The sequence below is a fragment of the Rhinatrema bivittatum genome, chromosome 1 (genome assembly GCF_901001135.1).
Source record: "Rhinatrema bivittatum chromosome 1, aRhiBiv1.1, whole genome shotgun sequence".
NCBI lineage: Eukaryota > Metazoa > Chordata > Amphibia > Gymnophiona > Rhinatrematidae > Rhinatrema > Rhinatrema bivittatum.
The window spans coordinates 651341605-651354008 of NC_042615.1; the positions used below are offsets into that span (position 1 = coordinate 651341605).

General features: G+C 42.4%; 1 protein-coding gene across 3 annotated transcripts in view; it reads right to left on the bottom strand.

Annotated features, from left to right (window-relative positions):
- Window positions 1-12404, bottom strand: part of ARSK (arylsulfatase family member K) — a 148568-nt gene that overhangs the window by 64378 nt on the left and 71786 nt on the right. For all 3 annotated transcript variants that reach the window (XM_029573073.1, XM_029573089.1, XM_029573081.1), the window contains one exon: window positions 4976-5200. In XM_029573073.1, coding sequence (XP_029428933.1) covers window positions 4976-5200 — 225 coding nt within the window. The remainder of the gene's footprint in view (window positions 1-4975; window positions 5201-12404) is intronic.

The following is a 12404-nucleotide window of genomic DNA, read 5'->3' on the forward strand; positions in this document are numbered from 1 at the left end:
CTTAAATTACTTTTCATTCACTCTTCTCCTTCAGGCATGTCCGCTCTATTGCAGGTATTAGTATCATCCTCAATCAGACAAACTTTATCTTCTATCACTTCCGCAGTGATGCTCACAAAGAATCTGAACAGAAATGATCCCAATACTGATCCCTGTTTCACTCCACTCAACACAGTTCTCTCTTCAGAGCAGCTTCCATTTACCATTACACGCTGTCTCTTTCAACCAGTTTGTAATCCTTGCCACCACCTTGGTGCTCACTCCCAACATTCTCATTTTATTCACAAGCCTCCTATGAGGGACCATAATCACAAGTTTTGCTGAAATCCAAGTAGATCATATCAAGCACTCTTCCTTGATCCAATTCTCTAGTCACCCAATCAAACAAATCAATCATAATTGTCTAACAGGACCTTCCCTGGTGAACCATGCTGCCTCGGGTCCATCAAACCACCTGGCCTGTAGTTTCCAGCCTTCTCTCTGCTATCACTCTTGTAAAGCAGGACCATCACTGCTCTTCTCCAATCCCATGGCACCACTCCTATTTCCAGGGATCTATTGAACAGGTCCTTCAGCAACCCTGCCAGTACATCTCCTGGGATGTACCTCATCCGGTTCCTATGGCCTTGTCCACTTTCAGTTTGCCTAGCTCTTCCCATACATTCTGTTCTGTTTCGTCTACCCCATCCCCATCTACGGTCTTGTCTACCAGCAACAATCCTTCTCCAGGGTCTTCTTTAGTGAACACTGAACTGAAGTATTTGTTAAATATTTCTGCTATTTTTTTTTCTCTTTCCACACATTGCTCCTCATCACCTTTCAACTTCATTATACCAGTTCTGGCCTCCCTTCTTTCTCTAATATATCTGAAAAATGTTTTGTAACCTCGCTTTACCTCTCTGGCATTCCTTTCTTCCACTTGACCTTTTGATTTCCTGATTTATTTCTTCTGCTCCCTCAGTTTCACCAAGTATTCTTCTCTGTGTTCCTCTTTTTGGGATCCTTTATATTTCTTGAACGCTGTTCTTTTTGCCTGTATTTTTTCAGCCACCTCCTTTGAGAACCAGATTGGTTTGTTTTGCCTCTTACTTGTTGCTTTTATAATAGCTCCTTTTAATTTGGCCCACTGTTATTCCACCTTGCCTATTGACTCCCAGTCTTCTAGCTCTTCCTCCAGGAACATCCTCATTTTGACAAAGTCAGTATTTTTGAAATTCAAAATTTGGGTCTTCGTGTGTCTTCTCTTTATCTTATTTGCAATATCAAAACATTCCCTCTGATGACCACTGGTACTCAGGTGGGCACCTACTCGAACATTAGAGACATTTTTCCCATTAGTGAGCGCTAGATCGAGTATCACACCTCCCTTGTGGGCTCCATTACCATTTGTTTAAATGGAGCCCCTTAAAGGGCATTCACTATCTTTCTACTTCTTGCATATTCCACAGAAGGGATACTCCAATCCACATCCAGCAGATTAAAATTTCCAAGTGACACATCTCCCTTCTTTCCCACCTTTTGAATGTCTTCAATCAGATCTCTGTCCAGTTCTTCTGTTTGAGTTGAGGCTTGTAGACCACACTGATGTAAATGGAAGCACATCCTCTTTTTTTTTTTTGGACAGCCCATATTGCTTCTTCCCTACCCCACATCATAAGAACATAAGAAATTGCCATACTGGCTCAGACCAAGGGTCCATCAAGCCCATCATCCTGTTTCCAACAGTGGCCAATCCAGACTATAAGTACTTGGCAAGTACCCAAACCCATGCTACTGATGCCAGTAATAGTAGTGGCTATTCCCTAAGTCAACTTGCATTTCAGTTGCTTAGATATTGTTTTTGACATAAAAAGCTACTCCTCCCCTTTTTCTGTCCTCTCTGTCCTTCCTTTTCAATTTATAGCCAGAGATGGCTGTATCCCAATCATGAGACTCAGTGAACCAGGACTCTGTAACTGCAACCAAGTCCAAATCTGCTTAGTTGACTTTCAGATACTTGAAAGGTTTTAATGATCAATTATCAACAGCAAACCTTTTCCATTGGGAAAAAATCAGTAGAACTAAGGGTCACAATTTGAAACTCCAGGAAGGAAGACTCAGAACCAATGTCAGGAAGTATTTCTTCATGGAGAGGGTGGTGGATGCCTGGAATGCCCTTCCGGAGGAAGTGGTGAAGACTAAAACTGTGAAGGATTTCAAAGGGGCATGGGATAAACACTGTGGATCCTTAAAGGCTAGAAGATGGGAATGAAGAGAAGAGCCATTGGGGTGGCTTGCTGGAATGGAGGCTACTACTTGATGATTACTACCCTTACTCAATAAGCCTTCACAAGGTTAATGCAACTCAACATTGCTCTCTGCTTCAACAGCAAGGGGAAATTTGGAAAAGAGGATTTGCATTCAGACAACAACCAACAAGGACTGAACTACACAGTCTGGGTAAACAAATAAGTGTGGGGGTAGCTTGCTTATTGCGGCGGTTATTTATTTATTTATTTAAAATTTTTATATACCGACATTCATCAATGATATCACATCGGTTATTACCCTAAAACAATTAAACCTGATACTTCACTTTGAATGCATATTTAGCGTTGCTCTCTGCTTCAATGGCAGGGAGAAATGTGGAAAAGAAGATTTACATTCAGCAACATCCAACAAAGCATGGATCTGTGGAGTCTGGGTAAACAAGCATCGGTGTAACTTGCTTGATGCGGCGGTTACTACCCACAACCATTAAGTCTTATGCTCACCTTTGATGCAACTCCAACATTACTCTCTGCATCAATGGCAGGGGTTGGCAGGAAATTTGAATCAAACAGTTACCAATAAGGGCCCTGAACTTGGTGGTCGGTGAAACAGATAAATATGGGAAAATAAGTGTGGGAGCTTGCTGGACAGACTGGATGGGCCGATTGGTCTTTTTCTGCTGTCATTTCTATGTTTCTATGTAGCTTTTCAACCTTTCTCCCTTGTTTTGCTGCTCTTCCTAGTCATCTTTTCTGTATTTTTGAGCTGATTGATTTTGTTGTTTGCTCCTCCAATTCTTGTATTGCTTGGGGGTGACATGGTAATTTCATTGGCCACATCCTGCCCCTCCCAGCCTTCTAGTTTAAATGCCTGATAATGTATGCCCTAAATTTCTCACTTGGCATCCTCTTTCCAGCCAAAGACAAATGTAGACCATCCTTACCATATAACCTTTTACTGCTCCATACATGGCCCCAGCCATGAATGTAATCAAAACCACTAACTTTATACCACGTTTTGAGCCAGACATTGAAGTTATTTATATGGCAGAGCCTTTTCTTCCCCTTTCCATGAACAGGTAATACATCTGAAAAGGCAATGGTCCTTGCCATGTGTGTAATCTTCTTCCCTAGATTTTGGAAATCTTTCTGTATTGCAAGCATACCATATCTAGCATTGGTCCCCAGAAGGATGATAACATTGATATTGGAGTTTTTACTTTCTTCTATAAATTCACTGACTATATGGTTCCTGGAAAGCATTTAACTGTTGTGTCCCCATCAAAATTGTTTCTCAAATTGGTTCCTCCGATAACGGAGTCTCTGAGCAGAATCAGCTTCCTGTTCTGATCTTTGATAATGTTTAAGGGGTTTCTGGGTACACTGGGTGACTACATCCCTTTGAGACATCACCTCATTATCCACTCCTGGAGCTTCTTTTTTATCCAATGCAGAAAAGGTATTATGTAAGGGTAATGGTGGGAAGAGTGGGCATCTTTTCATCATAGGCCTAATTCTGTCAGAGCCCACTGTAATCCATTTAATTCTGGGTTTCTGAATCCTGGATATACGATTTCTCTGTGGGAATGGGAGTGGATATTCAGAGTACTGCACAGCTGTGGAAATTGGATGTCGAATAGTCACATGTCTTATTCTACCAATGCCCACTGTGAACCATTTAATCTTCAGTTTCTGAAGCTTTGTGGGAGCTGGGGGAGATATTCTGGATGCTGCCAAGAAGGGGAGAATGTCTGAAACCTGAGCAATTCTTCTTTCAGAAGAGTCAGCTACTTTACTGCAGAAAGCTGAAAGCAAACTGGACATCCCTTAAGTCTCCAAAAGGCAGGCCTTGGATCATAAGCACCACAATTGTTACACTGAATCAAAGACATTCTGCTAATAGTGACTAATATGCAAGTTTTTAGGTTAGTACTTAAGTCTTATTCACTTAACTAAGTCCTTGGAAGAAATATATCAGAAGAAAACACTCTAGGGGTGGGTGGGTGTGGGGCAAAGTGGGAGGGAATAAATAACTCTGGTAGATACCAGCCTTTTTAAAAATTAACAAATTCAGGCCTGGATTTTCAAAGGTTGCAGACCTTAGAGAATCCGGCAGTAACAGGGGGCGGGGGGGGGGGCGAAGTGGGGGGGGCCTGCGAAAGCTGGCAGCGATCGCAGCTCCACGGTGCTATTGCTGCCGGCTTTCACACCCAATAGCACCATCGTAAAAGGTGGTGCTATTGGGCACACTACTGGCAACGAAAAGGGTTCTTACCTTTTCGCCGCCAGTGAACTTTTCGCCGCGTCCTCCCCGACAACACGCCAACTCCTCCTCTTCCAGGGCCGACTCCGCCCTGATCTAGCTATCGCACGCGAAAAGTGACTTTTCGCGTGCAATACGCTACGAAAATGACCCCCTCAGTTACTTAATACAGTCTAGTAATATCTGTAGCTCAGAAAAACAGAAAGAGATTTCAAACCATGCAACACAAATGCAGAAGAAGTAATGTCAGCAAGAAAGCAATCTATATTATGGCAAACTTTTTAAAAAAATCCAACTTTTCTGGCCACAAGAGAAGGTAGCAGTGTGTGTCTCTACCTTCAATGTACTGACTAAAGAAGTTCCTGATGACCACTTGCAATACACTAGAATCAATATGCACCAGTATTTATATGAAATTAAATAATATCTCTCAAAACAAATATAATAAATAAAAAAAACTCACCAAACAGTTGAGGAGGCACCAATTTGCCATCAGAATATGCAATATATTTCCACTTGTCTGTTCTCAGCATGTAAGTGGAAGCATTTACATTACATCCATGGAACTCACTGAATGCCCAATTAGGATGTAGTCTGTAGGATGTGACCTCATCTTCAGTCCTCTTGGATATGAATGGTATTAAGGAAGAGCCACTTAGATTTTGAGGGATAACGAGGCCAGCCATATCTAAGCAAAAATACATAGGTATAACTCTTTTTACAAAAGCTATATAAAACAATTTTGACTACATTTATAGCAAGCCTTGCTTTTTCATGGCATTTTCACATGTAAAGTACAAACTAAATATTTATAGACTGGAATGTTTTAAACCAGTCATATTGGTCTTCCTGGCTTCTATGCTTTTATACATAGCATAATGTGCATTTAATATCCTTGAAATATTATCCTTATTCCTCTTCTTGGTCTGCAATTATTACTTTCAATCAATGTGATAGGGAACCTGCTTTCCTAGCCTGAAAAAGGAGAAATGGCCTTTTCCCGCAAAAATACCCTAAACATCTAGTATGTGCTATAAAAGTCATGATGATGATAATATTAATAATAAAAACACCTTTCAAAAATGGTGTAAAATACTGTATTTTAACTTTATAGGCTAGACAAATTATGGTTTTGCTAAGCACTGATTTATTTAATGTGAATTAACTAGCTTAGCAGCCAACCAAAGGAAGCTAAGAAGCATCTGACAACATGGGGCAGATTTTAAAAGCCCTGCGCATGTAAATCCAGCTGGATTTACGCGTGCAGGGGACTTGCACGCTGGCGCGCCTATGTTGCATAGGCCGCCAGTGCGCGCAAAGCCCCGGGACGCGCGTAAGTCCCGGGGCTTTGCTCGGGGGCGTGTCAGGGGCGACACGGCATTCGGGTTCGGGGCCGTGGGCGTGGTTCCAGCTCGGGGCATTACGGGGGCGTGGCCAGGCCTCCGAACCAGCCCCCGGGCTGAGGAATGGCGCGCCGGCACCTGGCCGGCGCGCGCAAGTACTTTCTGAACAAAGGTAGGGGGGGGGGATTTAGTTAGGGCTGGGGGGGTGGGTTAGTTAGGGGAAGGGAGGGGAAAGTGGGGAGGCCGGAAAAACAGTTCCCTCCCAGGCCGCTCCGATTTCGGAGTGGCCTGGGAGGGAACGGAGGCAGGCTGCTCGGCGCGCATAGGTTGCACAATTGTGCACCCCCCTGCGTGTGCCGACTCTGGATTTTATAACATGTGCGCGGCAGCACGCGCATGTTATAAAATCGGGCGTAGATTTGTTCGTGCCGGGTTGCGCAAACAAATCTACGCCCGCGCATAACTTTAAAAATCTACCCCCATGCGTGCTCCATGAAACGATTTTGTATATGCAACTAAAGTGATGCTTTTAAAAGAGAGCAGTACTTCTAGAGCAACTTAACCTTTGCTCTTGGTATATTAAGTTGCCCTAATCGAAGCAAAACACAATATACTCAACCTTGATGAACCTTCATTTTCCCTCTAATTTTATGGATGCTTATTATGAAGACTTATCAAGCTTATGATTTATTTCTCATTATGAGTAATACTTTAGCTATATAAACATTACATTGAAGAATGTATATATCTGTGTATACATCTAGCAAATAATAGTCTTTAACCTTTACAGTATAAAAATGTACTCAGTTTTAAATGACTACATAGAATATGGCATTCGGAGAACCTCCAGCACTCTAAGAAAGCACTTAGACTCTGTTTTGTTAAACAGACGGTACTTATTCCTCTGTAAACATGAAGAAGGCAGCTTTTACAGTGGCTGTGTTCAAACACTACAATTAAAAGCTGCACTCTATAACATCTGCAAGGAGAGACATCTTCCAAAGAAAATATAAAATAAATAGCTGATAAAACTAAGATTCAAAAAAGATGCAGTATCCATAGTGATTTGTTGCATTTCTTGGATCATGTGATAGAACTTCTTAATTATGCCATAAATATAATTTACCTGTTTTCACTGATAAATTTAGAACATTAAGGAGAACATAAAATATGCACCAAGCTGAGTCAAACCAAGGTCTATTGAGCCCAGTATCTTGTCTCTGACAATGGCCAGTCTAGGTCCCAAATGCCCATAGATCAAAAAAATAGATCCATTTCTTGTTACTCATTCTCAGGGATAGTGATGGCTTTCTTTAGTCTATCTGGCTAATAATGTTATATGGACTTTTCCTTTAGGAATTTATTCAAACCTCATTTAATCCCTGCTAGCTAAATCACCTTGACCACATCTTCTGGTGACAGATTCCGTAGCTTGATTGTACACTGAGTGAAAAAGTACTTTCTACAATTAATTTTAAATATGCTGGTTTTTAGTTTCATGAAGTGTCCACTTGTTTTAATATTACATGGAAGGGTTAATAATCGTCCTTTATTTAACCACTGATCCTCACTCATGAATTTATAAACTTCTATTATATTCCCTCTCAGCCATCTCTTTTCTAAGATGAAGAGCTCTATCCTTGGTAGCCTCTCTTCACAGAGGAGCCATTCCATTCTCTCCTATCTTTGATGCCTCCCTCTGCACCTTTTACAGTTCTGCTTGGGTTTTTTTTTTTTTTAGATGAGGCAACCAGAACTGCACACCATACTCAAGATGTAGTAGCATCATGGCTCGATAGAGCCAAAATTATATTCTCAGAGATGTTCTGGCAGGTCCACTGAAAGAGCTATTCAATAGATCCCTGGAAATGGGAGTGGTGCTGCGTGATTGGAGAAAAGCAGTGGTGGTCCTACTTTACAAGAATGGTAGTAGAGAGGAGGCTGGAAACTACAGGCTGGTTAGCCTCATGTCAGTGGTGGGAAAATTAATGGAGACTCTGCTGAAGGAAAGGATAGTGAACTATTTACAATCCAGTGGGTTGCTGGACCAGAGGGAGTATGGATTCATCAGGGGAAAGTCCTGCCAGACAAATCTGATTGACTTTATTGATTGGGTGGCTAGAGAACTGGATCAAGGAAGAGCGCTTAATGTGATTTACTTGAATTTCAGCAAAGCTTTTGATATGGTCCCGCATAGTAGGCTCATGAATAAAATGAGAAGCATGGCTATGGGTGCCAAGGTGGTGGAGTGGATTACTAACTTTGACTAAGTTTGACTGTCAGGAAACAATGAGTAATAGTAAAGGAACCTGCTCTGAAGAGAGAACCGTGTTAAGTGGATTGGTTTTTAGACCGGATGTGTTCAATATCTTCATGAATGTCATTGTGGATGGGTTAAAAGGAAAAGTTTGTCCTTTTGCAGATGATACTAAGATCTGCAATGGAGTGGACACACCTGAAGGAGCAGAGAAAATGAAAAGTGATTTAAGAAAACTTGAAGAGTTTGACAGCTGCGATTCAATGCCAAGAAGTGCAGAGTCATGCACTTGGGGTTCAGAAATCCAAAAGAGCTGTATGTAATTGGTGGGGTGAAATTAAAGTCTTTTACTGTTTATTAAGAAACTATTTTTATTTCTTTTAAGCAATTTAATGTATTTAATTCTACCTTGCAGTTATTTTATCTCATAATTCTTGTTAATTATTTTAACTATTTTACTTCTAGAATTATGCATCGTTTATTAATGTATTTATTGATTGTCTTTTATGTATTTTATTTCCTATTATTGTAAACCGCTATGATGGTTTTCCGATACGACGGTATATAAACTCCAATAAAACTAGAAACTATTGTGCACAGACAAGGAGAAGGACCTTGGGATGATAATTTCTGGCAATCTGAAGGCAGAGAAGCAATGTGACAAGGCAGTAGCTAAAGCAGAAAGATGCTGGGCTGCATAGAGAGAGGAACTGTATAACCAGCAGGAAAAGGGAAGTGATTATGCCCTTGTACAGGTCCTTGGTGAGGCCTTACCTGGAGTTACTGTGTTCAAAAAGGATAGAGACATGAGGGAAATGGTCCAGAGGAAGGCGACAAACATGGTATGGGGTTTGGTTCAGAAGATCTACAAGGAGAGGCTCAAGGATCTAAATATATATATCCTGGAGGAAAGGAAATTCAACGGATATAGACTATCATATATTTGACAATTACTGGTGCACAAACTTCAAATGTTTTCCATTGGAAAGGAAACAGTAGAACCCGAGGTCACAAAATGAAGCTCTAGGTGGGACCACTCAGAACCAATATCAGGAAATATTTCTTTATGGAAAGGGTAGAGGATGCATGGAATGCCCTCCCAGAAGAGATGATGAAGATGAGAATAGTTAATGAATTCAAAAGGGCATGGGACAAATACTGCAGATCCCTAAAGGCCTGAAGAAAGGGATAGTGTCAGATTTCTGTATGGGGGTAACCTGCACGGTGCAGCAATTACTACCCTTAGCAGAACGCATGGGGGGTAACCTGCAAGGAATGGCAGTTACTTCCATAAGCAAATTGCTGGGCAGACTAGATGGATCACTTGCCATCATTACTATGTATTCTCCATTTCTTTTGCTATTTTGCCTGCTGCTGCACACTGAGCTGAGAATTTTAATGTATTGTTCACAAAGACTCCAATGTCTTTTTCCTGGGTGGGAAATATTTACAGTACCTGAATGTAACCCATTTTGATGTGCTGAAAGATGGAATATAAATAAATTAATTATAATTAGAACATGGATCTCAGCACTGTGCACCTGTAGTTAGGGTTATTTTCTCCTATTCGCTTCACTTTGCACTTTTCCACATTAAGTTTCATCTGCTATTCAGATGCCTATTCTCCTAGTCTCCCAAAATCATTTTGCAGTTCTTCCCAATCTGCTGCTGTTTAACAACTTTGAATAATTTTGTGTCATTTGTTAATTTGATCACCTCACTCATTCTCTTTTCCAAATCATTTATGAATACGTTAACAGCACATGTCCCAGTACTGATTGTTACGCCCGGTCGCAGATGGCTGTGACCTCTCATGCTCACCTCCTTTTTCCCTGCATCATCAATCCTAGGAAGAATGGCGGCCTCCGCCAACCAACGCCGACCTCCCTAGCGTCCCTGGGATGGCATGGGCGCTGCCGACCACCATCTTGTCTCCGGAATCACTTAAGGCGCGCGCGCGCAAGGTCCTCCTTTGTACACGTCATGGCAGGAACTTCGGGGGCGTCCCCTCCCGATGATGTCAACTCACTGCTGTAATTAAGCTGACCGTCCCTCTGCTACTACGAGTTAGCAAGGAGGTCCCTCGTTGCTGAATCCGCTCCATTCTTGACTTCCAGTTCCTGTTTCCTCTCTTGGCGTGTGGGGGCCCCTGGCTATCCGCTCCTTGGAGGGCCTTCCAGCCTTGAACTGCTACGTGCTGGGGTGAACATTGGCACTGTCTCTCAGGGCGCCCTACACAGCCCACCTTCGCGGGCGGACCCAATGGGCTAGTCGCGGACCACCCTGTCCCACTGCGCGTCCTACACAGCCCGAGGAGAATGGACATAACACTATACAAAACAATGTTCATGCCTCATGTAACTGTCCCTTTTAATTTATTTCTACCTAATTTCCTCATTCTATTACAGTCTCCATTTTTAAAGTTATACGCTACTGCAGTAGTTTTGCTTAATGTCCTCCCTCCACTGATGGCATCAGCATAGGTATCTATAAAAACGATGTGGCATCGAACAATTGAAAAAACATCATTGGTATTGGAAAAATGATACCGGCATCGACGGAGACACCGATGGAAGCAACGTGGGCATCGATGTATGGAGGCGGGTGCCGATGGCATCAGTGGCATGGCCACAGGCATCGACGGCATGGCCACGGATGTCGACGGTATCGATTGGATCGACTCGGGCACCAATGGTGTCATTGGCATCAATGCCACCGACATGGGCATCGATGGCACCGACATGGCACCAATGGAATCGATCTTGGCATGGATGCCATCAATGGAATTGACATTGGCATTGATGGAATCCACTTTGGCATTGATGGAATCGACATTGGCATCGATTGCATCGATGGAATCAACTCTGGCATCGATGCCCATTGATGGAATCGACTCTGGCATCGATGCCATGGACAATGGCATCGATGGAAATGTCCTGGGCATCGATGACATTGATAAAATAAACAATGACATCGATGGAAATGACCCTGGCATCGATGGAAGTGCCCTGGGCGACGATGGCATCGACCCGGGCATGGATGACATCGATGACACAAAGTGTGGGTCGATGGCATCCATTTGGGTGATGATAGCACTGATGAAACCCAAGGAAAAATCAGTGCCATGGATGAAAAACATGGATGGCACTGATAGAAACGGGGCCGATGGCATCAGTGTACCGCGGGGGGAGGGGTACCGATGGCATCTAAGCATCCAGGATGGTCTGAAGGGGGTACCGACGGTAGCGATGGGGGCATTGACTGTGCGAGGATACCGAGGAAATCGACAGGGGCCCTGGCGGCAACGGAAACCATGGAAGTCCTTGTCCCACTAGCGCTAATAATCAGGAAGAGTGTCACAGAGGGACACTTGCAGGCTATGTGTGGCTAACTGAAAACATAGGGAGAAGGAAGGCCGCAGTTGGTTGGCAGGCCAGGTAGGTGACAGGAACAGACCGAAAAAACAGGGCATAGTACTCACAGAGTGTCGAATAAACGTATGCGAAGGGACACCCGTGCAGGGAAAAGTGTTTGTGAAGTAAACGTTTAAGTGTTTCCGAGTGGAAAAAGTGTTAGAATTTCTCACAGAGCTCCTAACTGCTATGCTTACTGCAAAGCGGAAAAAAGAAGACTGAGGGAGACACCTGTGGCTCACAGGGATAATTGCAGGCTGAGCATGCTCAGTGCACTCAGTGTGCCAGTGTCAGTCAAAGCTTTGTAGAAACTTTGACAGAAATGTTTTCCGTTCAGGGCTCCATCTTGTGATGTCACCCATATGTGAGGACTACCATCCTGCTTGTCCTGTGAGAAAGGAGTAAATTATTATTTGTTTTCAATTCTAATTATAATGTATAATTAAAATTTTGTTTTAAACAATTTTTTCTTAATAGTGAAAATATGACAAAACTACAGTGCACAGAATTCCACAAAGTCAGAACAGGGGCAGATCTAAATCCACTTTAAAAGTGGTTTATTTGGTTTTCAGAATTATAAAGCTCTACATCTGAGCCACTTTTTAAAATATCAAATCTAAATATTTTTATTTTCCAAAGCATATAACTTCTGATAGAAATGTTTCTAAGTGCTGAATTTCTGTGAGTCGATCTCACTGTGCTGTAATCCGTGAACCTCCACAAGCAACATAATTCTTTTAATAGGAGCTACTTACAAATTGCCCATAGATATCTGCTGCATTTTAGCAGACTATGCTGTAAAGCACTGGGCCTTTAAAAATAACATGAAAACTTAGTCCTTTCTATAAATGGGTTCAGTGCAGTGCAATGCAGAATAGA